The sequence below is a fragment of the Sylvia atricapilla genome, chromosome 14, assembly GCF_009819655.1.
Source record: "Sylvia atricapilla isolate bSylAtr1 chromosome 14, bSylAtr1.pri, whole genome shotgun sequence".
Lineage (NCBI taxonomy): Eukaryota > Metazoa > Chordata > Aves > Passeriformes > Sylviidae > Sylvia > Sylvia atricapilla.
The window spans coordinates 4,590,088-4,617,837 of record NC_089153.1 but is presented as its reverse complement, the minus strand read 5'-3'; the positions used below and the strand labels follow the sequence as shown (position 1 = coordinate 4,617,837).

The following is a 27,750-nucleotide window of genomic DNA, read 5'->3' as shown; positions in this document are numbered from 1 at the left end:
TGCTTATCAAGAAAATTTGAGTATTTTTTCTGCATAAGGTATTTAATAATTCTCCCTGAAAGTTAGAGGGACATTTGTGGAGGAGTTGGTGACTCAAAGGGACCTGGTGTGCTGCAAGGACCTCCACAAGCAGGAGCTGCAGCTGACCCAGCCTGGATTCAGCTTCACCCAGAATCACACTTGCAGGCCCATGTACCCAATACTGGTCATTACCTGCAAAGGTGGTGAAAACTCCAGAAGCAAAAGCAAGAAAACGATAGGAGCGGTGGGGGGATTATTAGGAGTCATGTATGTTACTGGTTAAACAATTCCCCAGTTCTGATGTGAGAGTTGGCTTCAAAAATGTGTTTTGGTCGAAGTTTAAATGCCTCTGATGGCACATAAAATTAATAATGGAGAGGATGGTAAGGAGCTGCAGACTTGAAGAAGGGTACCGAAGTGTAACAATAAGGGTAATTTCACACAAAGATCTCACACAAAGCATCCCGGGTTGTAGTGGATCACTATATTTTTAACACCTATGGTTAGGTTTCTTCTAACAGATGTGTTAATTAGAAAGAGGCAGCTAAATTAGAAATACACGTGCCTCTGGATTATCGAGTCCCACCACTGACCCAGCACTGCCAAGCCCATCACTGGACAGTGTCCCCAAGGGCCACATCTGTGTGATACAAAACCAGAGGGGGGAGCACCCAGTGTCACTGTCCTGTGCTATGAGGGGACTCCCCCCACCCAGACAGATCCTATGGAGGAAATCACGGCTCTGAGCACAGCCTATAGTGCCTACAGAGCCTGGGGGGGAAATGAGCACTTATTTCGTGTCAAGATTAATCTTGGGTTTGTTAGTCCTTACAGAGGAAATGGACGTGAAGCTGAAGTGCAACCACAGCCAGTGAACTGTCACCAATCAGCCTAAAATAAATACCACATTAATGTCTGAGGCTGGAACATGCTGTGGAGTGTTTTGTAACCATATCTGTGAGCTCAGGGAGCCTCCTGCATACTGCAATGTTTGCCTAAAGCTTCTCTCTTGGTCTGGCAGCAGAGCTGTTTGCATTGGCATCTCTGCCCCTCTTCAAGGTCCCAGTGTGAGGGAGAAAAGCAGCTGAAAATGGAGAACTTGAAATCACACCCTTCTTATGAGATCCCCAGAGGTCCATTCTCACCCTTCAGAGCAAAGAGCAGCAGTATTTGGTGTGAAAGATGCTTATAACATCTCTAACACATTCCTGGTGGGAGCTGGAACACATTTTTTACAACTGCCCTGTAGCAGGACTGAATATCTATTTGTCTGAAGGTTTTTTCTCAGTCTGTCCTCTGTTTTCCTGTGGTAGCAGAATCAAACCCTAATCCTCAAAGGATGTGAGAACATCAGGACCCAAATATTTTCCTGTCTCCTGCAGGTCTCAGTTTGAGCTGACAACCACCCCCAAAATACCAGAAAGAGCTGGGATGATTATCCAGAGGTAAAGGGATTAATTAGGAAAAGCTGAGAGCAGCCCCCCAGCTGTCAGCAACAGATCATGCAAACGATGGCTACAGAGCCTGGAAAGGATCTGCTCCTTTTATAAGCAAAACATCTCAGGCTCTTGGAATTCCTCACCTCTCCTGATGTTGCCTCAGCCTAAAACTGCACCTCTGGCCCTGCCTGTGTGTCACCCCCACCAACAGCTCTGGGACAAGGGACTTGGGAAAGGCAGTGGTGGAAAGAGCAGTTTCCAGAGGATGGTGAATGTCTTAAAATCTGGCTGCCATTAAATACCCCAGAAATGGCCAGAAAAGAGATCAGTTTATCAGGTGCTGCACACTTGCAATTCCCCTGGTATCTTACAAAGCATGTGGGGGCTTCAGTGAAGGTCTGGGTTGTGTTTTCCCCCCTCACCCTTCTGTGCTCTGCTCCCAGGTGTTTGTGCACACCAGCACCTCAGCAGTGTGCCCCTCAGGAAGGGTAAATCCTCCACTGAAGTCTCTGCTTACCCAGGGTGTAAAGGAGAAACACCAGCTGGGTGTAAAGCAGGGAGGGAGGCATCCAGGGGAGGCTCCAAGGCAGCAGTTCAGCACTGCCCACACCCTGTGAGCAGCTCTCCAACCACCTGAAAAGTGATGCCCTTTCCTCAAATGACTGCTGTGAACCCTCGTGCACCCTACAAGGGAATTTCCCCTGGGAAGTTTTACCATCGGCTATCAAATGGTATCAGTTACTCTCCACAAACCAGACCAAAGCCTGGGATATAAAAAGTACATGAGCAGATTTCATTTAGAGGCAGCTCAGTGATTTACATACCTGGACACATCTGGGTAATGAAAGACTCAACCTTTGATCCATTTAGCACAGCCCCTCCAGGAAAGTGAGAACCTGCATCAGACAGGAATTGCACGAGGCTCTCCAAGCTGACACTCACAAATCTGTGGGTTTTGGTTGACATCTGCCTGCTCCCTGCAGCCTGGGAACAGCACAAGGCCACCCCTGGTATTTCCTCACACTTCTGCACTGTACCCCAAAATGGCAGAAAGTGGATATCTTTATTGAACACTGTAGATAGACAGGCCTTAGAGCAGGGGGTTCCACTCCAGGATTTAAGGGAAAACTTTATTTTTAATCTGCGTTTCTAAAAACAGTGAAGTTACAAGTACTATTAAATTAGAGGTTTGCATTTCTTGAGTACAACAAAAATTCATATACAGCTGGCTTGAATTGTCTTACAGTAAGAGGAAGTCACTTGTTTCATACAAACTTCTAAAAAAAAATCAGATCACCAGCTAAAACAGAAGTAAATGAAGTTTAAAGTTTATCCTGTCCCCTCAGCTTGCACATGGGCTGCACCAGCAGCAGTTAAGGACCCCGGCTGAAATGCAAACCAGCTTCCACAAAAGGCTAGTGCAATTCCCTTCATGAGGTATTTCTGCTTTAAAAAAAACCACACTGAACAAGACAGAGCTCCCTAAACTTGCACAGAATTTGTGTTCCTCGGCAGCTCGCTTCCCCTAAAACACATAAATGTGGTGCAGAGCTCATCGAAGATAAAACACAGAAGGGAGTTTTAATTTCTGGCAGTTTAAAGCAAAGCTTTGTGATTTGGATGTCTAAAATGTTTGCAGAGAACCCTGCAGGACCATCCCTGACCCAGCAAACTTGTCACAAGCTGCACTGCCAGCACGCTGCTGTGCCACATGTTCCCCTCCTCTCAATTTCCTGCCCAGTAGAATCCAATTAGGACAACTTCAGGATGACAAAATCTGGCATTTCAAAGCATAAGCAAAGGGCAGTTCCAAGAGAGGAGTAGTTAGTTTATGTATCTGGTCTGCACTTTGCACATGAAGTATTTTATTCAGCAAAACATGACACTGAGTTCTCATCCATGTGCAGAGAGCAGCAGGTGAATTTGGAAGGGAAAGCTTACAATGCTTCCAGAGCTCCCTTCATTCTTCAACACTGCAAACCAGTGCACATCCAGTGAGTCTGAAAACAGGACCTGAATCCCAGAGCTGTGAATTAGCAGTTTATCAGAGGAAGAAAGGAGCATGAAACCACAGAGGCACGTTGCCTTAGTTAAAGATATTCTGCAACAACCCCCAGTATCAAATGTTGCAGAAATTTGTTATGTCAAAGGAAAGGAACACACCCAGAAATCTCTCACACAAAACCCACAAATGCAAGCCAACAATGAACAATCTCAAATTATTTATTAGGAAAAGACAAAGTACTGTTTCAACATTCGAACAGAACAAATGGTAATAAAACCAGGAAAATAGACTGTAAAAAGTAGGCCCATGACAGAGGAGTTGGTTTATGACAAAGCAAATGAAATCCAAACTTCACTCATGCAAACAAGCAGTAAAGAATTATTTACAGTTTTGATGGGATGAATTACAGCATTGTCCATATTTGGGCCCAAATCAAATTTACTCAGTGACATATTAAAGGGACCTAATCTGTACATTCAATAATGAGAATCTATAAAAAAAAATAATTTAAACAATTTACAAGAGCTGTATTACAGATGGCATAAAGGCATCATTTACAAGAGCTGTTTAACAGGTGACACAAAGGTATTCATGAGTAATTTATGATGAAAAATTTGTAGCACATATTTTTACATCACATCTTCAGTGTCTGAACAGTAAACAAGAAAGCAGAGACATACCAGGAGTGCAATGTAATAGAATAAGGCAACTTAACCGAATGGCTCTTCAGAGAACTTCCATCCCACCAGGGTTTACAAGTTACAGATTTGCCTCTCTGCTTTGCTAACTAAAACAAATACTTGAAGACAGCGTCTGGTGATTACAAGGCCTGCATATGATGAGACAGTAAATGGAAAATTAAATGTTTGTTTGTTAAAATGCCAAAACTCAAGAATGTAAAAGTGCAGGTTATCTAAAGCCCTCTATACCCTAACACAAACACATTAATTTTCATGTTCAAGATGTTGTAATTTAGTATGTCTCAAAATACTAATTCCCTAATCTTTCATAATGCACAATCTGAAACTAATATACCTCCTCCCAAAGCTTGTATTTACAATTTCTTAAACTGATGCCAGAAATGTGAATTGTGAAATGCCAGCCATTTATAGCAAAGATTAGCAACCAGCACACTATATTCCAGTTCATTTTATAAGCAACACTAATTAGCACATTTAGATTTTAAAATTACTTTAAATGGGTATATTTCTGACTCTTCAACATCTTTCCTGAACACTTTCAGTAGTGGCTGACTTTCTTGGAAGTTTTAGCAGAGAACAAATGCCAGTTGGGTTCTACTTGACACACTTTGTGCAAACAGCTAGAGTAACAAACCAAGATCAGGGATAACATGGAAACCCAGCTATGAAAACTCATCTGTCTCCTAATGTGCCACGGGCCTTACATAAAGCAGCACAGGAAGCCACACCTGCCAATGACTTGCCACATTAACAAACACAGTTCACACAGTCAAAAAATCCAAACCCAAAAGGGAAACTCAAAATAAGGCCAAAAAGTATTGGCAAATGATAGAATTTAAGTCATTCAAAAGGACCAGGCCATAAATATTTTATTTACAATTTCTATTTAGAATCTTTATTTTCAACAAATGATTTAGCACCAGCAGGAATATGCAAAGTAGCATTATTGTGTTCTCCAGGCAGAAGACCTTGAGGCCAAATCTTGCTCATTAGTTTAAAAGAATGATCTACTCAAGTGACTACAGAGTGAGCAGGATTTGACACTCAGTTATGCAAACTGAGATTGCTCAAACATATTCCATTAGCACATGAATAATTACAGACATATTACAGCATCATCTGAGATGTTTTCGAAAGTGTGTTTTTAAGAATACTTTATATGCTTTCCATGTGTGAAGTAAATGAAACTAATAAAACAGGCTTATCTGCAGACTTTTGTTAACTTAAGAGAATTACTAATTTTACCACAGTTGACAAAATACTGGTGACGTAATTTGGAATACATCAGTAAAACTTTAAAGAACTTAAAGCAGGAATTATCCTTCCACACTGTGAAAAAGAATTTTTTAAATCTCCCATGGTCATGTCTGAGGGCTAAAATCTCCCATTTTAATCACAATGATTATGAAGCCCAATCCCTCTGACTGCGCATTAATGGGAAATGAAAAAATTACCACATCCAAACAGAAACTGTGCCCAGTGTCCCCCCAGCTCTGCACGGGGACCTACAGGCCTTGCTCAAACACTTCTAACCTGACCACTGATGTTTGTTCACTTTTTAACCTCAGCTCTGTTAAATATTACATAGGTTTGAAGCCTACAGAAAAAGATGTAGATAAGAAAAGAAGGACAAGTGAAAGGGAAAGAATCAGTCGTTGTAACTAGAACTGACCAGAACTAGCTCAACAGAACCACAGTGACCTTCACCTCTGCTCTGAACTCACTGCTTCCTCAGGATATCCGGATTGTCAACAGTGAGAGTGATATTTAAAATCAGGTTGACTGCAAATTTAGTCATTAATGAAAATTATTGACTGGATGGGAAAGACACCATCTAGTCTTTTTCTAGCAGAGATCTACTTCAGATAAGACCCTTTAATTAGTTCCAAATGTTAAAACCCCATTGCTGTTTTGAAATACTCAGAAATGAGAAGTTATTTCAACCCATCTGGAAGCAGGTGTTTCCTGAAAACCTACATTGGGTGGAGACAAAGAGTATTTCAGCCCTTAAAGGCACCTTGCAGCTATACTACCAACTGAAGCACAAGTAGGAATGTCACAGTACCACTGAAGGAGCAGATGATCCATCAAGAGAAGCCAGAGCTTTTGAATACACAGCTGAGGCTAAGCGGGACAATGTGGCTGGTCTCTTCTTTCCACCCTGTAACCCTTGATTATGAGCACCTTTGGTATAATCACACAGGGCCTTGAGAGGGACACATCTTCAAAAGGCAGAGCAGACACATGAACACACTTTGGAAATCTTAAGCACACTAAGACACAGGGTGTATCACTGCAGCTTCTCTCTGAACTCCTAACTGTATCGAGATTTTACTAAAGGAATGAAAAATTGTATTGAAACCTCTGCTCGGTTCATTAAAGAACACTGAGAATGTTTTAATTCCAGCCTGTTAAATATTCAAAATGTATTGTAGGAGTTCCCCTTTCATTCAAACTGCAACTACCCAAGTAGATTCAGAAAGGTCAAAGTGGTTATGTTTAATAGCTTGGAATAACTTCACCTAGGATTGAACTTCTCTACCCAGAAATAAAGAGTACTTATCTCACTATAAACTTGCATGATTTTTAGGGAGATGCTGCTACAATAAAACTATGCATAATACTTGAAAGGACCAAGCTGGAGGGATAAGACCAAGAAATGCAAAATCATTACCCCAAGATTAAGGGCTACAGGCACAGGAAGCCAGAAACCTGATGATGTTTTCCTGATATCTCTTGCTACACTGGACTAAAGGGATCATCTCCACGGCCAAGGAAATTACCTGCCATTTCTCTGGTAAGTAGTATTGGTTAGGAAACCTCATGGATAAAGTCCCAGTACCATAAAATTGGCATTATAGGAAAAAATTAAAAGGCACTCACATGGCTGACTGAGCTGCAAATGATTACACATTCAAAATGGGTCTTACATTTTACTTAAAAGAACTATCACAGAACTTTCCTCTAGAAAGTGGTTCCACTTGAGAAGACAACAGTAGTCCTGAGAAAACCCCAAATTTTCTCTACTGAAAATCACACTGAATCAATTCACCCTAAAGCTGCTTCAACCAATTAGCTCTGAGGAAAAGAAATGGCAAAGGTGAAAGTAAAAACAGACTGTATCAGGAAAAAGCAACTTACTTCAGTGATTCATATAAAAGAAACAAGCCTTTTCAACCTGTTTACAAGAGGATTTAGAAGACAAGACATTAAGGCTTATCTTGCAACTATTTGTGATGCCTATCATTTCTCCTGCTGGTAGAGTCAATCTCTGGAGACTAATAACAAGTTCTAAGCTGACAGAAAATGAGATGAAACCCAAAGATGTGGCTTAAATACAGGACCCCTGGGCTTTACAGTAGGGCTTGACAACTGCTGTGGTTGCTCTTGTAATGAAGTAACAATTGTGCTGATGAAATTAGCAACAGGAAGCCAATTTTTTTCAAAGCTCAAGGAAAATAAACAGAGGTAGGGCATACTTTTTGATTCTCACAGTAGTTTCTATACAGTACAGCTATTCAAGAATTACTCCATTTGCTTATTTTGTAACTCTGTACAGTTTACTTAAAAAATGCATGTTAGGTCACATCAACTTCAATTGGCTTAATTAACTATGGGTATTAGGTAATCATCTTCTATATGTGCTTTTGGTTAAATATACAAATAGCTTCTAACTACTGCTTCAAGAGGATCCTCAGTATCACAAATGAAGTAGCAATAAACATGGTCTAAAGGAACTGTTTCTAATGGAGTTGTAGTATGTTTCCTAAAGCACCCTTTGCAAGTAAAATATGCAGTTAGTTCGCAACATTTTCAGCAGGCTGCCAGAACATTCAGAAAATTAAGTTTTTACACAGTTTTATAACCAAATAAAGGTTACTTTTGATAGTCAATCCTAACTCAAAAGGAACAGTTTACAGCATTTGTAAAGACATTCTATAAAAACTGTATTCACTTACTTTCTGAAGTGCTCTGATTTAGCATTAGATCAGCTGAACTGGGAGTGTAATTTTTAGTTGTTTATGTCTACAGTGAAACATCAAAGCAAGCACAATGGAAATGTAGTACAAGTACCAGGAAAAGCAACAATAAATGGAACTGCATTTGTGATTAGCATTGCACTTAATGAGTTGCCTACTCTAAGGTACTGTACTCTTAAAGGACCACAGTAAATTTTAAAAGCAAAAACCTACGATGTTAGTTTGGGGCTTTGAATTTTGAGAAAGAGAAGACTGAAAACAGCACAAGGGTTTCTAACACAAGGGGCTGTATCTGTAAATACAACACAGCCACGTTGTGGAATACTTGAGCAATCAGTTTTAAAAACCTTAAACCCCGAGACATGAATGTGTTTGAGTCTGGTTGCTCCTCATGCACTTACAGGAAATAAATTTAACATGAAAATATCACAAAATTGGGCAGCTCTTTAGTCCACAAAAAGTCATACAGCTACTGACTGTATAATAGTCCTGTAAGTTTAAGATCTCATGTCCTGGCTTCAGGACTGATGTTACTGTAATAATCGCAACTGTAAATTTTAAAAGTCTACATAAAACCCCAAAAATCAGTTCCAAAGTATGGATTTTATCCCAAGGCCACAATTTGATGAAAGGTTCCATATTGCAAGTGCATTAAATATTGGTCCATTTGCTGCTGCAATACAAACTCTGATGCTGTCCTCACCTTCCAAAAACAAACTTCCAAATCCAAAACCAACCTTTCAACTTCAACATCTACTTGAATTCTGATCAACTCTTACAAAATTACAGGGAAATCACAATTTCAAATGAGTAGGATGGGGCAAAAGTTTTTCCAAACCTCCACAGAAATAAGCCAAAGCATCAGAATTATGAGGTCCCATATTAGACTATTTTGTAAGAATTTCTTCAATTCCCTCAGGCTTTATGATTCATGATGACAGAATTTATGCTGGGGGGTGGGGGGGGAAATCCAGAAGGTATTTTGGAAGTCATGTCCTCATAAAAAAAAAAAAAAATTAAAATAATCTTCACCCCAAAACCTGCCTTCATTAATCACTGAACTCTTTTCAAAACACAACCAAAGACAGAGGAATCTTCCCAAAATACCAGCTGAATCTTCCAACAAATTAAGGTGAGTATCTTCATGAAACCTCCAAAATACCAACTGCTTAATCTGCTGCTTTGGCTGATTCTTTGTGTTTCTATTCTTCCCACTGGAAATTAAAGCATTAATATTATTTCCATTACACAAAAACCCCCCCCAAAAGAACCCTGTATTTATTGTGGGAAGCAATTGTCTACAGTTTCCTCATCTTATTAATAGTATTTTGCTGTCTTTTGTTTTCTGTAAGAACACATAAAACTTGTGCTCATAATAACAGTATAACTAAGGAAAATAATTTTTCAGTCACTGATTATATATAAAAATGATGGCCCTAAAGCCTTGGGAATAAACCTGCAATATTTGCATCCTGAGCACTTAAGGGTTTGGCATTCTTTTTTCTTTTCTGGAATTTCTGGAAAGTTGTTTTCAGAGGATGTATTGCATATTAGAAGTTCACTACTGGCTACACGTACCAAAGAACATAAATAATAGCCACAAACAGTTCACCTGCCAACACCCAGCAGAGTGAAACCCTGTTCCTTACAACAGCAATCAGTAGCTTCATCACTTCTTAAAAAGAGACACAGAAAATCAGCTATTTTCTTCTCCCCTCCCCTGATTTAATTCCCATTGACATAAACAAGCGTCGTTCAGGTGGAATATAGTTCAGTGTAGTGACATCTGCTATCTCAACTGAAATTTGGCAGCCCAAGCAGAGCACCAACAGCTCCAAAGTATCCCTGTTAAAAAAAAAAAAAATCAAGTTTAAGTAGGGTATTAAATTCTGCAGTAATCATATTTTAGTGACAACAATCAGTTGATGGATAAATGCTACAGAGAGAACACTATACACTTTTAATATATAATATTTCATAGTAATTATTTAAGGCTTTGTGAAGCTATTAGTTTATCCTTCTTATCTAGCTTGATTTTAGGCGATTTCCTGCCAAACCTCACAAACACTGCAGGACCTCTAAGACAGGTTATCAGTGACTCCTAAAGCATGGAAATCAGGTTTGGTTTCTTCTTCCTAAAGGAGCTGCTAAGGAATCTTCAATACCCATAGCAGCATTATTCCTAAAGTACAAGTGAAAAATTCCTTGAACTATCCACACATCACACTTTGGGACTGTTTACCCACCTGCATGCAAAGAACCACATTCTCCTGTTGAATTATTTTTCCCCTGTGGAGTGAAATCTTCCCCCTCTCTATAACTAAGAATTATTCAAGTGTTTGGAATATATACTTGAGCAAATGTAAGAGTTTAAAATTCACCCAAGTAAAATCTGAAGAGGGCAGAACTAGTAAGGAACCATTCCACTGTTACTGCGGACATCAGGACAGACTGTCAGTCTTGGGAGAAGCAATAAAGGAAAAGAGTTGTGAGAATCAACTGAAGGGAACAGATGGAATGCTGTCAATATTTTCAGATCAAGAGAACTGAGGACAAAAAATCCCAATCCACTGCCCAGAAGCTACAAGTCAGCAACTGCTGCACCTGTAATTAATACTGTTTGCCTATATTTTAACCAAAACAGGTCAAAGCTCTCAGCACTGTATACTCATTTAAATGGCAGAAGCTGCACAAAAGCAGGTTATTCTCAAAGCACAAAATCACTGCAACTGCTCTGAGGGGTCTGTGGTGGAATGAAAACAGGCCTTGTTAAAGCAGTCTGGACTTTCAAGACATTGCTCAAGCTCAGCAGAGAACAATGCAAGTGTTTCAAAGGACCAAGCTTTACATTTCTGCACTCTTTGAAACACAATACTTACTGTTGTTTCCACCCAAACCCAAGGAAGACTGGTGACCCTTAGCACAGAGTTTAACATTTTCTTGTCCCTCTCCTAAGATCCACAGCATGAACTGAGATACCCCAAAGTGACAGAAGTACTTCCCTGGCAGAGAACTGTTCCAGAGAACCAATTCAGCAAGACAAACCTCCTCTTATTTCTAATATTTACTGAGCACTTGGTGCCTCAGGATAGCACACATGAGAGCTACTCAATGGAGGCATTTCTGATTTATGGTGAAACAATATACACAGATAAATGAGCCACAACATACCTCATGTTCTAGGAACAAGGCCTTCAGCTGTCCTTTTGACCAGTAATCCAGTGCATATGCAAGAAGCTTCATTGACAAAGTATTCACACGCAAAAAGTTGCCAACAAACACAACTCTGTTTATTTTCTGGGGGGGAAAAAAAAAAAAAAGAAAAACAGCAAAGGATTAAGTCTTTTCATTGTTTAACACAGCTTTGAAAAATAAAGCTATGAAAGAGAAGACTGTCTCAAGCAAGGAGAAAAACCACAAAAAACAAACAACCCACAATTAAAACATGGTTTCAAAATTTACACTGCATGGCATACTTGGGGAAAATGAAAAAAGGTGCAACCCTCAAGAATTAAAAGACTTAATTTACAGACAAGTAACATTTGTGTTTCAAATTAAGTGAGCATTTTCAGCAATTACACCAAAGAAAGAGCCCAGCTAAAAGTGAAATTAAATAAAGCTACTTCTGTTTGGTAGAGAAGACTCAATGCCTTCATAGCCCTGTACAATGCTGCTTGATCCATATGCAACAAGGCAGCACTGTAAAGAAGCCGAAGGCAGCAAGACATGACAGATGCTCCTTTCATCTTCAGACCTCAGCATACCTCAGCCTGATATCAGACTAAGGGCTGAACACTACAAGTGAGCTGTGAATTTTAATCAAGTCAAATGTAAAACAGTGAAAATCATTTAATATTCCCCATTAACTCAAGTAAATCCAGCATTAAGAGAAAATATTAAACACTGGTTTAATGACACGAGGGGAAGGACCAAAGAAAATATAATTGTGTTAGTCCTTAGCACAGTGCTTAAAAAAGCACATAACTGCATTAAATGATCACATCCAAGTTATTACAATAACTAATGTGACAATTCAACCTGTAGTCAAATGTCTAATATGCAACTGTTTTTTAACCATCTTAATTCCTAGTGAAGACAAAGTAGACACATAGTTAAGGCAGAAAAACATAATTCTGCTCTACTGCAGGAAGTCAAAATAATTACATTTACGTCATCTTCATACATCAATTCAAGGTACTACTTTGTGTATCCCTATTAGCTATTTTTTATGGTTTGTAGTTCTGTGACATAGCTGGAATTAGACCAAAGACCTCTTGGAATAAAGCTAGTTTGTGCAGTTTACAACTTCTGTTTTGTCCTCATTTACTCCTATCCTTAACTATAAATTGCATACATTTGTCTAAGACAAGGAGAATATACTTTCAACTTCACCTTCATTTTAACTCTTTTGTTATTAAGCTTTGCCATAAAGCAAAAAGCCAAAGCTAACTTAACACACACAAAATTACCTTTCTTCTCCAAGACAGACATGAGAGAAAAATAATGAAACTGAGGGAGAAGCTGCAGTACTAAAACTAGAAAATATAATTAATCTGGCTCCTAAGCAAAAGGAGGGCTACTGCAGCTAACAGGGCTGTTGGTACTTCTGAGACAATCACATCCAAAGATTTTAAGCAGAGCTCTAAATTCAGTCACCCATAGTCACATCCAAGAAAGCTGCTACTAAAGCTCATTTTATCCCAAGTTTGTTGATAGTAAGGGAAGAAATCTATGCTGCTCAGACACTCATGTCTTCTATGCCTAAATTCAGTATTCTTCCACAGCTTCTTGGCTGTCCACACTAATACTGAACACACACTGGTTTTTTTTTAACCTTTGAGAAACAGAAGATGGCAGGAAACCTTCTTTGTATCAACCAGCAAGATGAGAGGTGTCAAAGTGATTTTTAAGTCTCAAGAGCTAGAAAAAATTTAAAATAAGGTTTAACTAGAAACAAGGCTTTGATCAGACAACAATTTCAGCTTGGAGAAACTGCTGGAGGCCAACATTATGCACTATTCAAAGCAGGACCTTCAGCAACTTAAATGCTGCAGTTGCTCAAGTCATGTATTTTGACACCTCCAAGCACAGAGTGCACAGTTTGTCTCTGAGTCCATGTTTCAGGGCTGGATGCATTCCCTAGGTGACTCTGCCTTGGCAGGGGAGGGGGACTACATGATCTCCAAGGGTCCTTTGCAACCCCAACTGTTCTGTGGTTGAAGTACTAGGAATTGCTTCAGAGTCTTTTGATTGTGTCTGGAGAAGTGGGACAAGGACATCTTTTTGCCAGTGGGGAGGGCACCTGATGAGGAGCTTTGTTAAAGAATGGAGCCCAAAGCCTGCAGGTAAGCACAGGGTGTTGTGATGGAGGAAGTGAATTCCCCTTGCTAAAACAGGGTGACTGTAAGCCCAACTCAAAGCTACTACATGAATTTCCCCATTTCATTTGAGAATGTATGAAAAGGTTTCACATTATACACCATTTTAGCAGTCATTTCATGTGAAGACAAGTAAGAGAGCTGTAGATGGCTCCTTTCATTGTCAGAAGTTTTTACCTCATTTACTGCACACATCCGGGCAATCGAGCCAATGTTATTGGTGATGGTGACCAATATGGCCCTTGCAAGATCTTCTTTACTGACAGACTCCCTCTTCTCTTTGTAGATCATATTCCCAAAACTAGAACAGGAGAAATGGCCATGAGTTACCAATGATTCATGTGCATTTGAAATAATTTCAGAATAGGTTTTTTTATGTATGACATAGGTAACAGAACCTATGCCTCATGCTTTCACTTTTGAAGTGTGTATTAAATACAGCAATTTGACACTACATCTGTATTTATTCATTCACAGTCAACTGTGTTACAATAACAGCCTCCCAGCAAAATATTTTTGTTCAGATTGTTGACTTCCATGAAGAACCACCTACAGTAAAACAGTCTCATTCTTCACAGAAGACTACTCTGCAAATCTAGTCACTGTAAATTAAGTCACTGCTTGATTGGTAAATCCTCCATCTCTCATGCTTGCTTCCTCACAAATACCTATCCATTCTCCTATTCTCGAAGTAGAAGAAAACCAGAGATGAATTGAATGGTTTTATGATGGAATACAACCCTCTGAAACAAAATAAAACAGTTGACAGAATGCAATTTAGGTTGCACAAATGAAGAGTTCTGAATGAGAAGGGCACTTCCCTTATCATGCACAGCACAAAAGAAAAGAATCCATAGCTACGTGGGATATTTTGCACCAAGGATTCTGTGCCAGATATAAGTCAGTTTTGAGAACAGGAATCCTGATTATTCTAAAACTCAAAAAGCCATAAAAGCTCTTAAGGATATTAAAAAGCTCATGAGAAGAGAAGGCACCAACATAAAGCAAGTTAAAACATATTGACTAAAGTGTGAGTTCGCACATATTAAAACCTCTCAGCACATGGGCTCTCAAGAGCCTTGGACTCAGGTGGCAGGAGAGGGAGAACAATTAAGTTGCCATGAATTATGACTCACTATGGAATAACAGCAAAGATTTAATGAACACTCTCATGTACATATTAGTTCCGCTTGCAGAGTTTATTTTTCTTATCTTTTGTAAGGGTAGTGAAGCTGTAATATCACCAATAATATTCCCCAATGCAAATAGTATGTGCAGCTGTGACAAAAGTCCTCTGTCATTGACAATGACAGTCATTCTCACGGTGCAAACTGCTTGTGTTCAACAACTCTCACCAGTGAGAAAACTGGTTACAACATTCCATCAGGTGTCTGTAGTGACAACCACATTTCCAAAAAAATTAGGAACTGCTTCACTGTAAGAGCAACACAAATACCATCTCTCACTGACCTTCCCTCTAGACAATGGCTCTCTACTAAAAGACTCTAGTAAATCCAGAAGAAATTGGTACTTTTTTCTTGTACTGGTTTTGACTGGGACAAAATTAATTTCCTTCCTAGTAGCTGTGTGCTGGTCTTAGCTGGCATAGTTAATTCTCTTCATTGTACCTACTATGGAGCTGTGTTTTGGATTTGTGCTGGAAAGTGCTGATAACACAGGGATGTTTTTGTTACTGCTCAGCAAGGCCTGCACACAGTCAAGGCCTTTTCTGCTCCTCACCCCACCAGTCAGCACAATGGGGGAGCACAGGGAGTTGAGAGGGGACCATTCTGTTCTGTTCCATTCCTGTCCTGTTAAACGCTCTTTATCTCAACCCACCAATTTTGTTCCTTTCCTCCCAGCTCTCCCCTGTCTCACTGGAGGGAGTGCCTGAGTGGAGTTCAGCTGCCTGCTGGGCTGTACCACACCACCTCTGCACTCTGTTCCTGCTGCTCCTGAGATCACCTTGTGTTCCCTCTGACTCACACAAAGCTGTGCACGAAATACCTCAGGAAGTTTCTTCAATACCAACCTAGCAGGCACCTGCACTTGCACGTGGCTTTAAACCTCCAGGAAAGCTGAGGAGACACACTTTTAGGATAAAAATGTAACTTGACTACAATAAAACCTTGCAAAAAAAGCAGTTCTCTGCATGAATAGTTCAAGTCTTGTTTTTGAAGCTCCCCAAAGCAACAAAAGAACCCACAAAGAGACTCCTGCTTACCTGGATGCTACAGCCCATCCTGGTAAACCAAATCTTTCATAGTCTCCTCCATAAATATCCCGAACCAGCCTGTCAGCGTGTGTGCTGTCTCCCTTGGATGCCATTTCCAGAGCTTCTTCAAAACTTTCACAGCCTGTCAGCAAACTGCATAACCCAAGAAAGGTCCCTCCACCTAGACTAAGGACACAAAAAACCAGTTGCTCTTAAATAGCATCTCCTCACATGAAAGATTCTTATGTCCTTGCCCCATAGAGTAACAACCCCAATGCAGGTTTTTAAATTACCTTGATCCAGTTACTCTTTTGTAGTTGTCTTTGGAATGGACTGATAAAATACTGACTCCTGAACCAATGTTAACAACCAGCAATGGGTATGGATCGTCCAGGTTAAAAGGCATCTTTTGGCATCTCTCGGGATCTGAGGCATTTTCAAAATAATAGCACTCTGCCTGGCCGTTGAAGCTGACAGAGTCTATGTATAATAAGCCTTTGACAAGGCAGTCAAGCTCATCCAGTTTGTGCAGCTGGAGGTTTCCAATCTGTGTTAAGAAAGAAAAAAAGACTGTGGCAACATGTTTTAACATTGCACAAATGTGTTATAAATTTATGACTATATTTGTACTGCCCAACTTTTAAGAAGCTATCTCACATGACTAATTCAGGAATTCAACGCCACTATAAAGTCAACAAAGAATTTAGAGTTAAATTCTGAAAACATAAACTAGCAAGTTAATCTGAGTGTAAATCCAGATCTCAGACCTAAATCAAGAAGAGAAATGCAGTATAAGTATCTGCTTCAGTAAGCTCAAAGATCACTTTTGAGATACTAAGACATTACTCCATTGAAAAATTAACATTTTTCATCAATTTAAATTAAGAAAAAGGTTATCAAACATCCTAGAGGCCCCACTGAGTGCCATCTTGCTGGAACTCGTATCTGCAAATCTGTTCAAGGTTTGTGGGGCTCCTCCCCGATATCACAAGTCAAAACACTAATTTCTAAGGTATCAGCACATAAAAAGCTCAGTGGCATCATACTATCCTTGCAATTTCCTTAACACTCCAAGGATCACAGGAAAACCACAGGTCAGAAATTCTGTGGGGCTTAAGGCTGACTACAGTTCTTCCACAGCTCTGCACGTGATATTTAAGCTGCTGTTCTGTCCTAAAGCAAGACAATTAAAAGGTGGATTCCAGAAAAGCTGTAACTTCCCACCATACTTAATACAATTCAGAATTAATTAATGTACACAATTCTTCATACAACTAAAAATATTAGAGCTTTCCAGAATTTTTCAAAATACAGAGTATTTTAGGCCGTCAGCAGCAATGCTTTTAGCACCAGCTTCAGGCAGAGGCAAGCCAGGCTACCTACTGTGCGAAAATCTTCCTCAAACTTGTACGCGCCACCGCCGGTGGCACAGAGCACCGTGTGTAGTGTTGAGAAGTTTTTATTTCTTCCCATCTGGATAAAGGTAGGCAAATCATGAGTTGGGAACCGAATAAAGTGCAAGTTTCCTCTTCGAGCAAAGATGGTTAAGTCTTTCAGCTCCAGGTGGACGTCCCGAATGCCGGTGGATCCGTAGGCTACGTTGGAAGTCAGGTATTTGCGGATGCTCTTCAGGCTCTCCACTTCCTCCTGCTCCTCCTCTGCAGTGATGTCAATAGGTTCAAAATAGGCAAGTTTGACCAATGTTCCCCCAATGTCCATGCCAAACCATGGGAAAGCTGTGAAGGTACAAGAATGAGCCATTAGGTTTGTTGAAGAACAAAAGCCACACATGGAGCTGAAAACTGAACCCTGGCTGTACTTTTCAAAGACAGACATTAACAACAAACCTCACAGGAAAAAGGAACTAGTGAATCATTTTGATTACATGACCTTAAATATCTCTCTGGCCTCAGGTAAAAAATGGAGAAACCAGCAACTCTACATATTTAAATGCTATAAGGTGCTCGGAAAGCTGAACTAGAAACTCCCCAAACTATACCCTATCTTTCAGACCAACTCATGACCAAAGTTTAACCACTTTTTTTTTATTGAGAACAAAGGATTAAAATAACCCTCACTTCTAAAATAACAGCTCTGACGTAGTTCAGCACAAACACTGCAGTGCACACTTGAAGAAAGCAGGTTACACATTACAGCTGACAAGAGGGGCAGGCCAGGTACTCCTCCTCCAACAGTCCCTCACATAATGCGGTTGTTGAGAGGAAAGCTTTAATTTATTTGCATGCACTTTAAAAACTGACACAGTTAAGATGCCCAATTTCTATCTCTTGAAGTTAAAGGTATAACAAAATGTCCTATTAAAAAGTGCAAGCCAAAGAAAAAATTAACATTATTGAATTTAGGTTCCATTTGTTGTTTCTTTTTTTTGTACCTTGGCTAAGAGGAGATTTCTGTACTACAAAATAACAATACCAAACCACAAGTCCTTTGCCTTTGTTCCTTATGTAGGATGACTGCAGTTCCTAAAAGGGATTTCATCTATGACATGTAGAACCAAAATTTGAATATGCCTGTATCAATAAATATTCTTAACTAAGTGCAGTGAAACAGATACTCAGAGAACCTACAGCAAAGACAATATCTTCAACTGAGAGCTTTCCCACTGTCACTTCCCAGAAACAGTACTTAAAACTTAATTTTTATGTTTAAAAAAGATCCTGGATACCCAGCTGGGAAGCTCATATTCTATTTCCTAATTGACACTAAAACTTGCTTGGTTTTACCACCTCTTTTTCTTTTTTTTAGTGTTCCAATTTATTTCTTCAGATGTAATTTATATCTTACAGAAGCATGAATCTCAGGAACAAAACCAGAAAGATGTAAACATGCTTATCATGAGCAAGATGCAATTACACTGTATTTACATTACCAGTGGGATCTATCCTTGAGAAGAAGGACCTACCAAAATATTTTAATATATTTAGGCAATGCTGGCTGTATGTCAGTTTATTTATTCAGCGCTAAAGTTAAGAAGAAAAACTTTGATGATCCCTCAGCTTTCAGAAAGAGGCATCAAGAGAGTATTGTCAGATGTAACAAAAAATATTTAGTTGGTTACCTTGAAAAACAAAATTTAAATACTAGGGTAAATTCTGTGAGCAAAGTCTAGCTTGAAGTGGACATGAAGAAGTTCTGTAAGCCTGGTCTCTTTTCTATAAAACTGAGGGCTAAGCATAAGACTAAGCATAAAGACACACATGAACTGAATTTGTGACTGCATGCCACCTTCTTCACCCTGAGACTCTGGACATAAGAATATTTGTCATCTTACTGTTTGGCCACAATCAGCTGAGGATTTATTAAGTGACCTCACCAAGTTCAACCTCTTGCCATGAATGATGTCGCAAGAACAAAACTGAAGAAGGGCAGTTGATGCCTGTAGGAGTCAATCCAACCCATGCAGAATTTAACCAGGACACACCAACCCAAGCACTACCTGGATTCCTCCCCTTCAGCAGGCCTAGGGAATAACTGGGATCTTGTCCTCCGAAACAGGAAAGAGGGGGGAACAGCTGAAAGTTCATGTGATGAGTTAAGGATGATTTGGTGCAAGTCATGCCTGTTTGTCAGAAGATCCACTTCATCCCATGTTAAATGATCCAAAAAGCTTTTGCAAATACAGCATTAGTCATGCCTCTGTAAGTCTTAAGGTTTATGGATCTTGTACACCAAGTAAAAAACAAGAACAGCTGAACTGTACATTTATTCCATAATTTAAATCAGAACACATTTTATGCTGAAAAATGGGATCATGCTGTACACGATCAGTTTTCTGGGTTAACTGAGTGATCTTAACAGCCATTTACAATTTTGAAACTGAAGAAATAGGCCAGTTTTCACCTCTGTGACAAACCCCAGGAAGTTTTACATTTGTCTATTGAAAATTTGTCAAGATTTGGCTGGCAAGTACATTGCTCAAGTTTCATTTGCAAGGTGGAGGAGTTCTGACAAGCAACTGGGCCCACGTACTGTTAACTTAGTCCTTCTACCAGCAGGAAGGTGTTACACAAGGGTCTTTGTGCATGCAAGCCACTCTTGATTGATTTATACAGATTTTATTACAGGTGCAGCCAGGAAATGAAAGCCATTTTGTTTTCCAAACACAGAAGGGGATCCTCATACACACAAATGGCAGGGGCACTATCAGTTGGGACTGCAAGGATACAAGATTTACCTATATCTGAGCTGTCTTTAAATAACTGAAATACAATGATTTTATCAAATCTGAATGTACATGGACACAACATGGAAACCTCGCGAACCTTCCTCTTACTGCTGCAGGTTTGCTTAGGGTAGATCTTGGCTCAGGATCCATCATATCTGGATGCAGGGATACATAAATGACTCTATAACAGTTATTTTTATATTTGTATTTGTGGGTCATGCTTCTCTGAGAGATTTAGGAGCAGAATGCTAGCAGCAAAACCTTTAGGAAAAAATATCCCCAGACATCAGCTTGATCCTTTCAGCAGTCACAGTTACAGAAAGATGTCTGGATGAGGCCAGTGTCTATTATACAACCTTTTTTTCAAGCTTACAGGTCTGCAGATAATAGGTTTGCAGACTTGCACAACTGTAACCATCATTCCACAACTTCAATCCATAATGAGAGTCAATTCCCCTGCACTAAAACTGGACTTTTTTTCCACAGCTCTGTGGGGATTTAGATCATTAAAAGATCTTTTTCATCTCTTCCTCTTGATTCTTATTCCCAGGAATATTCCACAAAAAGTGATGCACAGCTCAGAAATAATCCTTGCTGAGAATTTAACTGCTATTCACAGAACAAATCCAGGGCCAAACTTTTCAAAGTTCAGCTCCTCTATGCCATGGTCAGCAACAATTTGAAAAAAAGGAAACGTAGGAATCCAGCTTTTTATTTAACAGGCTCAACTGCCTTGCATAAATGACATAAAACTCTTTCAAAAATATACATTCTGCTTCTAGGAAGTCAGGCCAGGCTCTATTTAAGAATACACAAAATACAGATCTTTACTATCCAAGAAGAGACAGATACATGAAGTAAAACACTAACTGGGAAGTCAAAACCCATATGGTGTTTAATGTGATACTACACACCAAATTTAACTATCTTCAGGACACCAAGTGGAGTACCATAATATACAATCTCCTTAATTACAAATCCAGATTTTCTTTCACTCCCCAGCTCCGCCAGGAGCCACTGTGGTTCCTACCTAGACACAGCAACCAGGAACCCTTGCAGTAAAGCACCAGATTGCTCAGTTCATGCTGTGAAGACAGTTCTGAGGGGCAAACTGCTCAGAATTTTAAAAAACCCATGATCTTTAAAAGGATTCCCTAGAACTGCTTCCTGCAGTTAGAAAAGCACTTCCAGCAAGGGAAGCGTACTGTGGTCACATAATGATGGAGCTGTTCTGCTGAGTAAGGAAACCCACGCTGGTGTGGCTGCTGCTTGTTATTTAAACCTTAATAATCTTTAGAGATACAGAGTATCTGTAGATAGATACAGGGAAGAGGAGAGGTAGAGGTACCAGGAAGCCTCATTCTCTTGTGTCTGCACTTCTCAAGTTCCTGCTGTACACAGTCACTGGCAGCAGTCTTGTATCTTATCATATCAGGTCTTTACATGCCAAAGGAAATAATTATGGTATATGTCTTGCTTGTCAACGCAAGCACAAAGGTTGAAGTGTTTGCCTTTTCCATGGGTTCTTCAGGGGACCTTTGAAATTCCCAGCCAGACTGCACACTTGTATTCTGAATTTGTACACCCGTTCTGGATCCGAAGCTGCAGGAAGTACACACTCAAAGACTCAACTACTCCTCCTTATTCAGTCAAGCCTAAGATTCCTCAGTTTCATGTTCAATTTGTATTTCACTTTTAAAAACTGAGAAACAGATTCCTGTCAACCTCTTTCTTATGAATGTACTGACATATTTGAAACACAAACACCTTTGAAATACTTCATTTTCCTTGTAAGATAAAATAACACTCGGGGTCCATCCTGTATAAATTAACAAGAATCAACCTTCAAAGAAGAGTAGCTAACTCCTAATCCAAGCTAGGAGCTTGGCACCATGGGGAAAAAATAAATTTGTGGCTGTCAGTGACAGCAAAGAACATGTTTGTGTGCCTACCACATTTTGTGTCATCTCTGTGAGAGAGCTGATGCATTATTAAGAAATAACACTGTTGCACTCCAACAGCTTGGGGAACAACTGCCAAAGGGTGCCAAAGTTCATTATGCTATACAGCCCTAAAATGCAAGAAAGGAAAATTATCATGAAATCCACAAAAACTTAAAACTTACTTCTGCCAACACTGGAACAGTTCTCTATTAAAGTATGCAGTATCATCAGTTCTGATGCCCAAAACTTATCTAGTTAAGGTCAGCATGTAGCCTTTGATAACAAAACTAACCTTGATCCCATTCTTATCTGAATACTGACAAGGCAAACAACTATTTAAAAGTTATACTGAACTGCTACACAGTGTTTATAAACACATACACTAAATGCATTTTTCCAAATGCATTTTCTTCTGTGCATGTGCATCCATTCTTACACTTCCAGCATTTCCCTAAAACATCATCATGCAGCAAAGTAAAACCTGATGGCAAATTTTAACAGCTACATCAGCTGGGGGGCTAAGGCAGCTAATGTCAGCAATGGGACAGGTTAAGAGAAAACACACCAAAGCTTGCTGAACTGCTAAGTTAAATGGGATTAACCTGAGGGCTGGGCAGCAAAATGCCTTTGCTGTGCCCACGAACACAAATCTAAACTGCCTATGAGCCTCTACAGAGTAAAACTGCACTTAGGAGTCCTGAGTCCTTGAGACACGGGAGACTTTAACAAGTTGTGTTACAGGCTTTTGGTTCAAATATCCCAAGTCCAGCACAAAATACATTTGAGCTGGACAGAATTAACATGCAAATTAAATGTATCTGACACACCCTGGCACATCCTCCCATTTTCCTTGTGGGAAAACTCCATCACGCTCTGCAAACTCCCACTCAGTCACCTTAATCACGCTCCAGAACAGCCCCGCTCACGGTGGGAGGACAGGTGGTAATGGGCAATTACTGTAACTGCTCTTCATGGGCTTGATCACTTCTACAAGTGGGTACCACATAAAGCTTAATACAAGAAAATATCACTGCTTTCAGCTTCTGCCTCCTTGCTCATTCTGGTAATTTTGTTGACATTTCAGCAGCGGTCTCTTTGGGGATAGGTGTTATTATGGTGAGATACAGAATGCAGAGGCATAATTTAACACTTAAAGATGCACTGTGTATAACTCTTTTGGTATACACTGTTCTTGGCAGAATTAATCCATTATTAGAAATACATTTTTCAACTGCAACCAAGTGAGAGCCTGTAACATCTGCTATGGGCTAATAATCAGCTTTCAAGGACCAGTAAGAAAATGCTAGGATACCAAAAAAACTATGCAGCAAATTCCATGAGGAAAAAAAAAATCCATCTATTTATAAGGGATTCTCCATCAATCCAAATGAGTTTTTCATCAATTTTACTACACTAATCCTCCATGTGTCCCCAACAATCACATGCGTCCACAGAACCACACTGGAGAAAATAAAATTGAAATTGTCATCTTTCCTTTATACTGATGCAAGATTTTTGAAATGTACATTCATATATTAGTGCATCTCAACCCGCCTCAAGGGAAATGCAGGCGTTTGTTCTCAGGCTACTTTCAATAAACAATCAAGAGGAACAAACTGCAAAAAGTAACATACACAGCGTATCAACTGCTCCAAGTCTGTGCCTTTCCTTCAGCACTGGGTAACACTCCAGAGCCAAGAGGAAGGGCTCCAGCTCCCCCGGAGAGCACAGCGCGCTGGCACAGTGCTCCCGCCTTCCCCCGCCAACATGCACAGCTCTCTGAATGAATTCCTGCTCTCTTCCCCTTGGGCAGATCTCACATAACAGCAGTTCTGCAACACTTGCTGCTCTCAAATTTATCATCTCAACCCACAAACAACCTTTGCAAATTTTCTTGGAAATTACCAGCCATTCTTCCCCATGGGCATTTCCTCACAAGAGCTATCATGCAACTGCTGCCTGGAAGGTTCCTCTGGAGGTCATCTGCTCTGACCTCCCTGTTACACCAGCAGGAAAATTGCCAACACGAGATGAGGTCAGCTACGGCTTTGTCCAGTCAACACTCCGAGGCTCACAAGTTTTTCAAGAATCCTTAAGAATGTAGACTGCACAACCTCTGGAGCTTCCACTGCTACTCAGTACAAAGTCTTCCTGATTTGAATTTCTCTTGTCTTCCTTTAAAATGCTTGACTCCTCTCATGACCAGCAGATGAGGTTTAAATGGCCCTTTACTAGCCTCTTTCAAGACACCAGTCTGAGAAGCCATGTTCCATAAATTCTGCTGTGTTTCTCACAGTGTCTACTCCATCAAATTAGTGACAGCATTAGTCAGGTGAAGATGTAGAAGGGAGGACCACACAAGCATGTCTAGGCGAGGTGCCCACATCAGGAACTCTGAACTGGTTTGGTGCCTCTATTTTACCCTCACTGCTCTCACGCCAGTCACTGCAATCAAGCCATCCTTCCTGATGCTAAACACCACAGATAAAAGTACAAGTAGACTAAAGCAATCTACTCTATTCTACTTCACAGGTTAAGTAACAATTTTCTGTTTTTCCCCAGAAGCACGTTTGGCTCCATAACAGATGATTAGGTACTCACTTGGTCTAAGGAATGTACACTCAGCAATTGTGTTGAAAAGTGTTGACAAGTGTCTTAGCCAAATGATTTGTAAGCAATCTAAAACTGGCATTATTTGGGTATCAGAGCCCCTGAACATCAATTTCAGTTTTCAGGGCTTCAGTGGATCTGGTCTTCTTCAGACATTCAGCTCAGTGTGATTAACCATGAGCAGAAATCTGCAGACTGAGTCTAAAGTTCACCGCCTAAGAAACTCTGTGCTATTATCTTTTCAAAAGCCACCAGCTCCAAAGTGTGTTCAAGAGTCAAGAAGAAATAAACAACGTAGACTGACGCTGTAACCTTCCCACCCTGCTAATGCAGTTCCAACTGTTTCTAATTCCCACCATGAAACCAACATCAAAGTTCAAGTTCAAGAACTGGAAGAGCCTAACAACAACTGCAGCATATTGGAGCAGTTAAAACTTCTTGACAACATTCACACTGTTATTTAACCATGAGGCTTAAATCCTCCACTAGAGAAAACAAGGCTTTGAGGTCCAGCAGAAAGAGTCCTGAAATTATCAGGTTTCTACAGTAGGAGCAGCCATAGCCTCCCCATTTCAATTACCAAATCACTGTAACATTTTTACAGCCAGCTACTGTTGTCTTGATGAGATTTCTTAATATTATACCAAGGGAAAAGAATGCTGCCTGAACTCTGCTCTTCATAAGCACCATTACAGTCATTTCAGCAATCTCCATACACTAGCACTAACAAGAGGTGATGGCTAATTTTGTGCTACAAGATGCATATTTAGAGTTTCCCCAACAGACCACAGGAAACAATGTACTTTCAAAGCCTTTATAGCTATTTCTAGAGCTATGCTAATATTTCCTGTGTCAAATGTCCGGTGATTTTCTCCTTTTTGGGCTGCTCAAAAAGTAAATTTAAAACATTGACTGCCAACATGCTATCTTAGTTGCATGCTGTTCATTAGCCAGTCACACTGTATGAACAACACGAGGCCTAGAAATTTGGGACTAGCCATTTTCTCTAAAAACTTACCCTAAAATAAGTCTAAGTATGATGACAAAGAAAAAGATGCTAATCTCAGTGGAGCAATACCTGCATCCCTTTCAGATAAGGCACACCTGTATGAGCTTGACAGGTGTGTTGCCCTGCACGGCTGTGCATCTGTGGCACTGAAAGCACATCAACTGCAGGTAGGTTAACCATACTGAACCCAAACATCTCTTCCCAAGAAGTAGCTGTAATCTTCAGACATTTTGTTTACATTCACCTGAGTTTAAACCATATCTTCGCCCTCCAAAACAAACATGGCACTCCAGAGTAACACATAGTAAGAAATATTACTACAGCTGCGATTATTAAAGGGGAGCATTCAGCGTATTTTAATGAAAGAATTCTACCCAAATATTAGTAATTATTCTAAAAAGAATGAGAAGTTGATCAGCTCTTAAAAAACAAAACTGTAGCAACTGCAGCCACCTGCGCAGATGCTCAGCACAGTGGTTAAGTGCCATCTTCATCAAACACGGCACCCATCCCCAAGAAACCGATTATATCACTTTCTATTCTAGTCCGTCCGACGCCAGCACTGAGGATCACCTGAACCCCGACACCTCCCTCAGAGGGACGCACAGGAGCGAGACGCGTCTCTGCGGGCATCTCCGGGATCCATGGATGGCCACCGCCCGCCGCGCGGCCCCGCGCCCCCTCCCCCGGCCCGGCCTTACACGGCTTCTTGGCATCCTTGATCTTCATGGCGCTGCGGCGGCGGCCCGGCTCGCTGCCGGCCGGGGCGGGTCTCCTGCCGCTCGCCTGATGGGGCGGGCAGCGGCGGCGGCGGCTCCGCGGGGCCGGGCCTCGCTCTCCTGATGCTCGTCGCCCGCCGGGCGCCCGCCTCCCGGGGAGCGGCGCTGGCCGCGCCCGCCGCTACGCCCGCGGCCCGGGCAGGGGCCGCTCCAGCGGCGGCATCGGCGCTCGGGCTGGGGCGGGGAGACGGGGCGGGGCGGCCGCGCTCCGCTGGCCAGGCGCCGAGCGGACGGTGCCGAGCGGCAGCCGCGGGACGGGCCCCGGGTGGGGGAGGGCGGGGGAGCGCGGGGAGGCTCCGCTCGGCCCCTCCGTGCAGGAGCGCGGCCCCGGCGCTGCCCCGCGGAGCCCCAGCGGACACGGGCCCGGGCGGCACAAGATGGCGGCGGCGCCGGAGCCGCGGCCGCGCACACAAAGGGGCCGGGGCGGCTCCGCGCCCGCCCCGCCGCTGCCGCAGCGCTGCCCCCGCCCGGCGCGGGGCGCGCCGGGAGCCGCAGTCCGGCCGCGCCTACAGCTCCCGGCGGGCCCCGGGCCCTCAGCGCACGGCCCTCAGCGCACGGGCCGCCGCCAATGGCCGCGCCTACAGCTCCCGGCGGGCCCCGGGCCCCCAGCGCACGGGCCCGCCGCCAATGGCCGCGCCTACAGCTCCCGGCGGGCCCCGGGCCCCCAGCGCACGGCCCCCAGCTCAGGGCCCGCCGCCAATGGCCGCGCCTACAGCTCCCGGCGGGCCCCGGGCCCTCAGCGCACGGCCCTCAGCGCACGGGCCCGCCGCCAATGGCCGCGCCTACAGCTCCCGGCGGGCCCCGGGCCCCCAGCGCACGGCCCTCAGCTCAGGGCCCGCCGCCAATGGCCGCGCCTGGGCCGCGGGGAGCCCCGCGCTGCGGTGACACCCTCACATCAGCCGGTGTCGGGGCCCGGGGTTCGCGATCTGCGGCGCTGCGAGAGGCACGCCAATGCTGTGTGTCTCGAAAGAAAACGGGCAGTTGAAGTTTGCTTTCATTTCCCCTGGCTCTGACTTGAAGTGCTCTCACAATTAAGCAGCGGAGCAGTTTGGGAAGTGGCTTCTTTCCTGTGCCTGGACTCCAGTGATTGCACCAATAACTGTATTTCCCTGGAAACTTTTCCTCACCTGGTGCAACAGGCTGATGTTTAAAAACACAATGAGTTAGGTTGGAATAGACCTCTGAGATCATTGAGTCCAGCCTAGGACCAAACACCACCATGTTACCTAGACCAGAGTGCCATGTCCAGTCTTTCCTTAAACACCTGCAGGGACGGCGAGTCCACCTCCTCCTGGGACAGCCCGTTCCAATAGCTAATCACTATTTCTGTCAAGAAATCCCTTGTGATACCCAACCTCCCCTGGTGGAGGCTGAGGCCACTCCTGTCCCTGTTCCCCAGGAGCAGAGCCCGATGCCCCCGGCTGTCCCCTCCTGTCAGGGCATTGTGCAGAGCCACAAGGTCTCCCTGAACCTCCTTTTCTCCA

At 42.0% G+C, this 27,750-nt stretch overlaps 1 protein-coding gene across 2 annotated transcripts; it reads right to left on the bottom strand.

The window, feature by feature from the left end:
• Window positions 1–3,665: 3,665 nt before the first annotated feature.
• PANK3 (pantothenate kinase 3) lies at window positions 3,666–26,421 on the bottom strand. 2 transcript variants are annotated; one of them, XM_066328948.1, is made up of 7 exons: window positions 26,189–26,421; window positions 17,123–17,475; window positions 16,033–16,286; window positions 15,749–15,925; window positions 13,702–13,825; window positions 11,318–11,443; window positions 3,666–9,991 (listed from the first exon to the last, which is right to left on the bottom strand). In XM_066328948.1, exons 1-7 carry the CDS (start codon window positions 26,214–26,216, stop codon window positions 9,941–9,943), a joined length of 1,113 nt encoding a protein of 370 aa, XP_066185045.1. In that variant the 5' UTR covers window positions 26,217–26,421; the 3' UTR covers window positions 3,666–9,940. The 2 variants fall into 2 exon arrangements, with proteins under 2 accessions (XP_066185045.1, XP_066185044.1); XM_066328947.1 differs by lacking the exon at window positions 26,189–26,421 and adding an exon at window positions 26,094–26,181.
• Window positions 26,422–27,750: the final 1,329 nt, after the last annotated feature.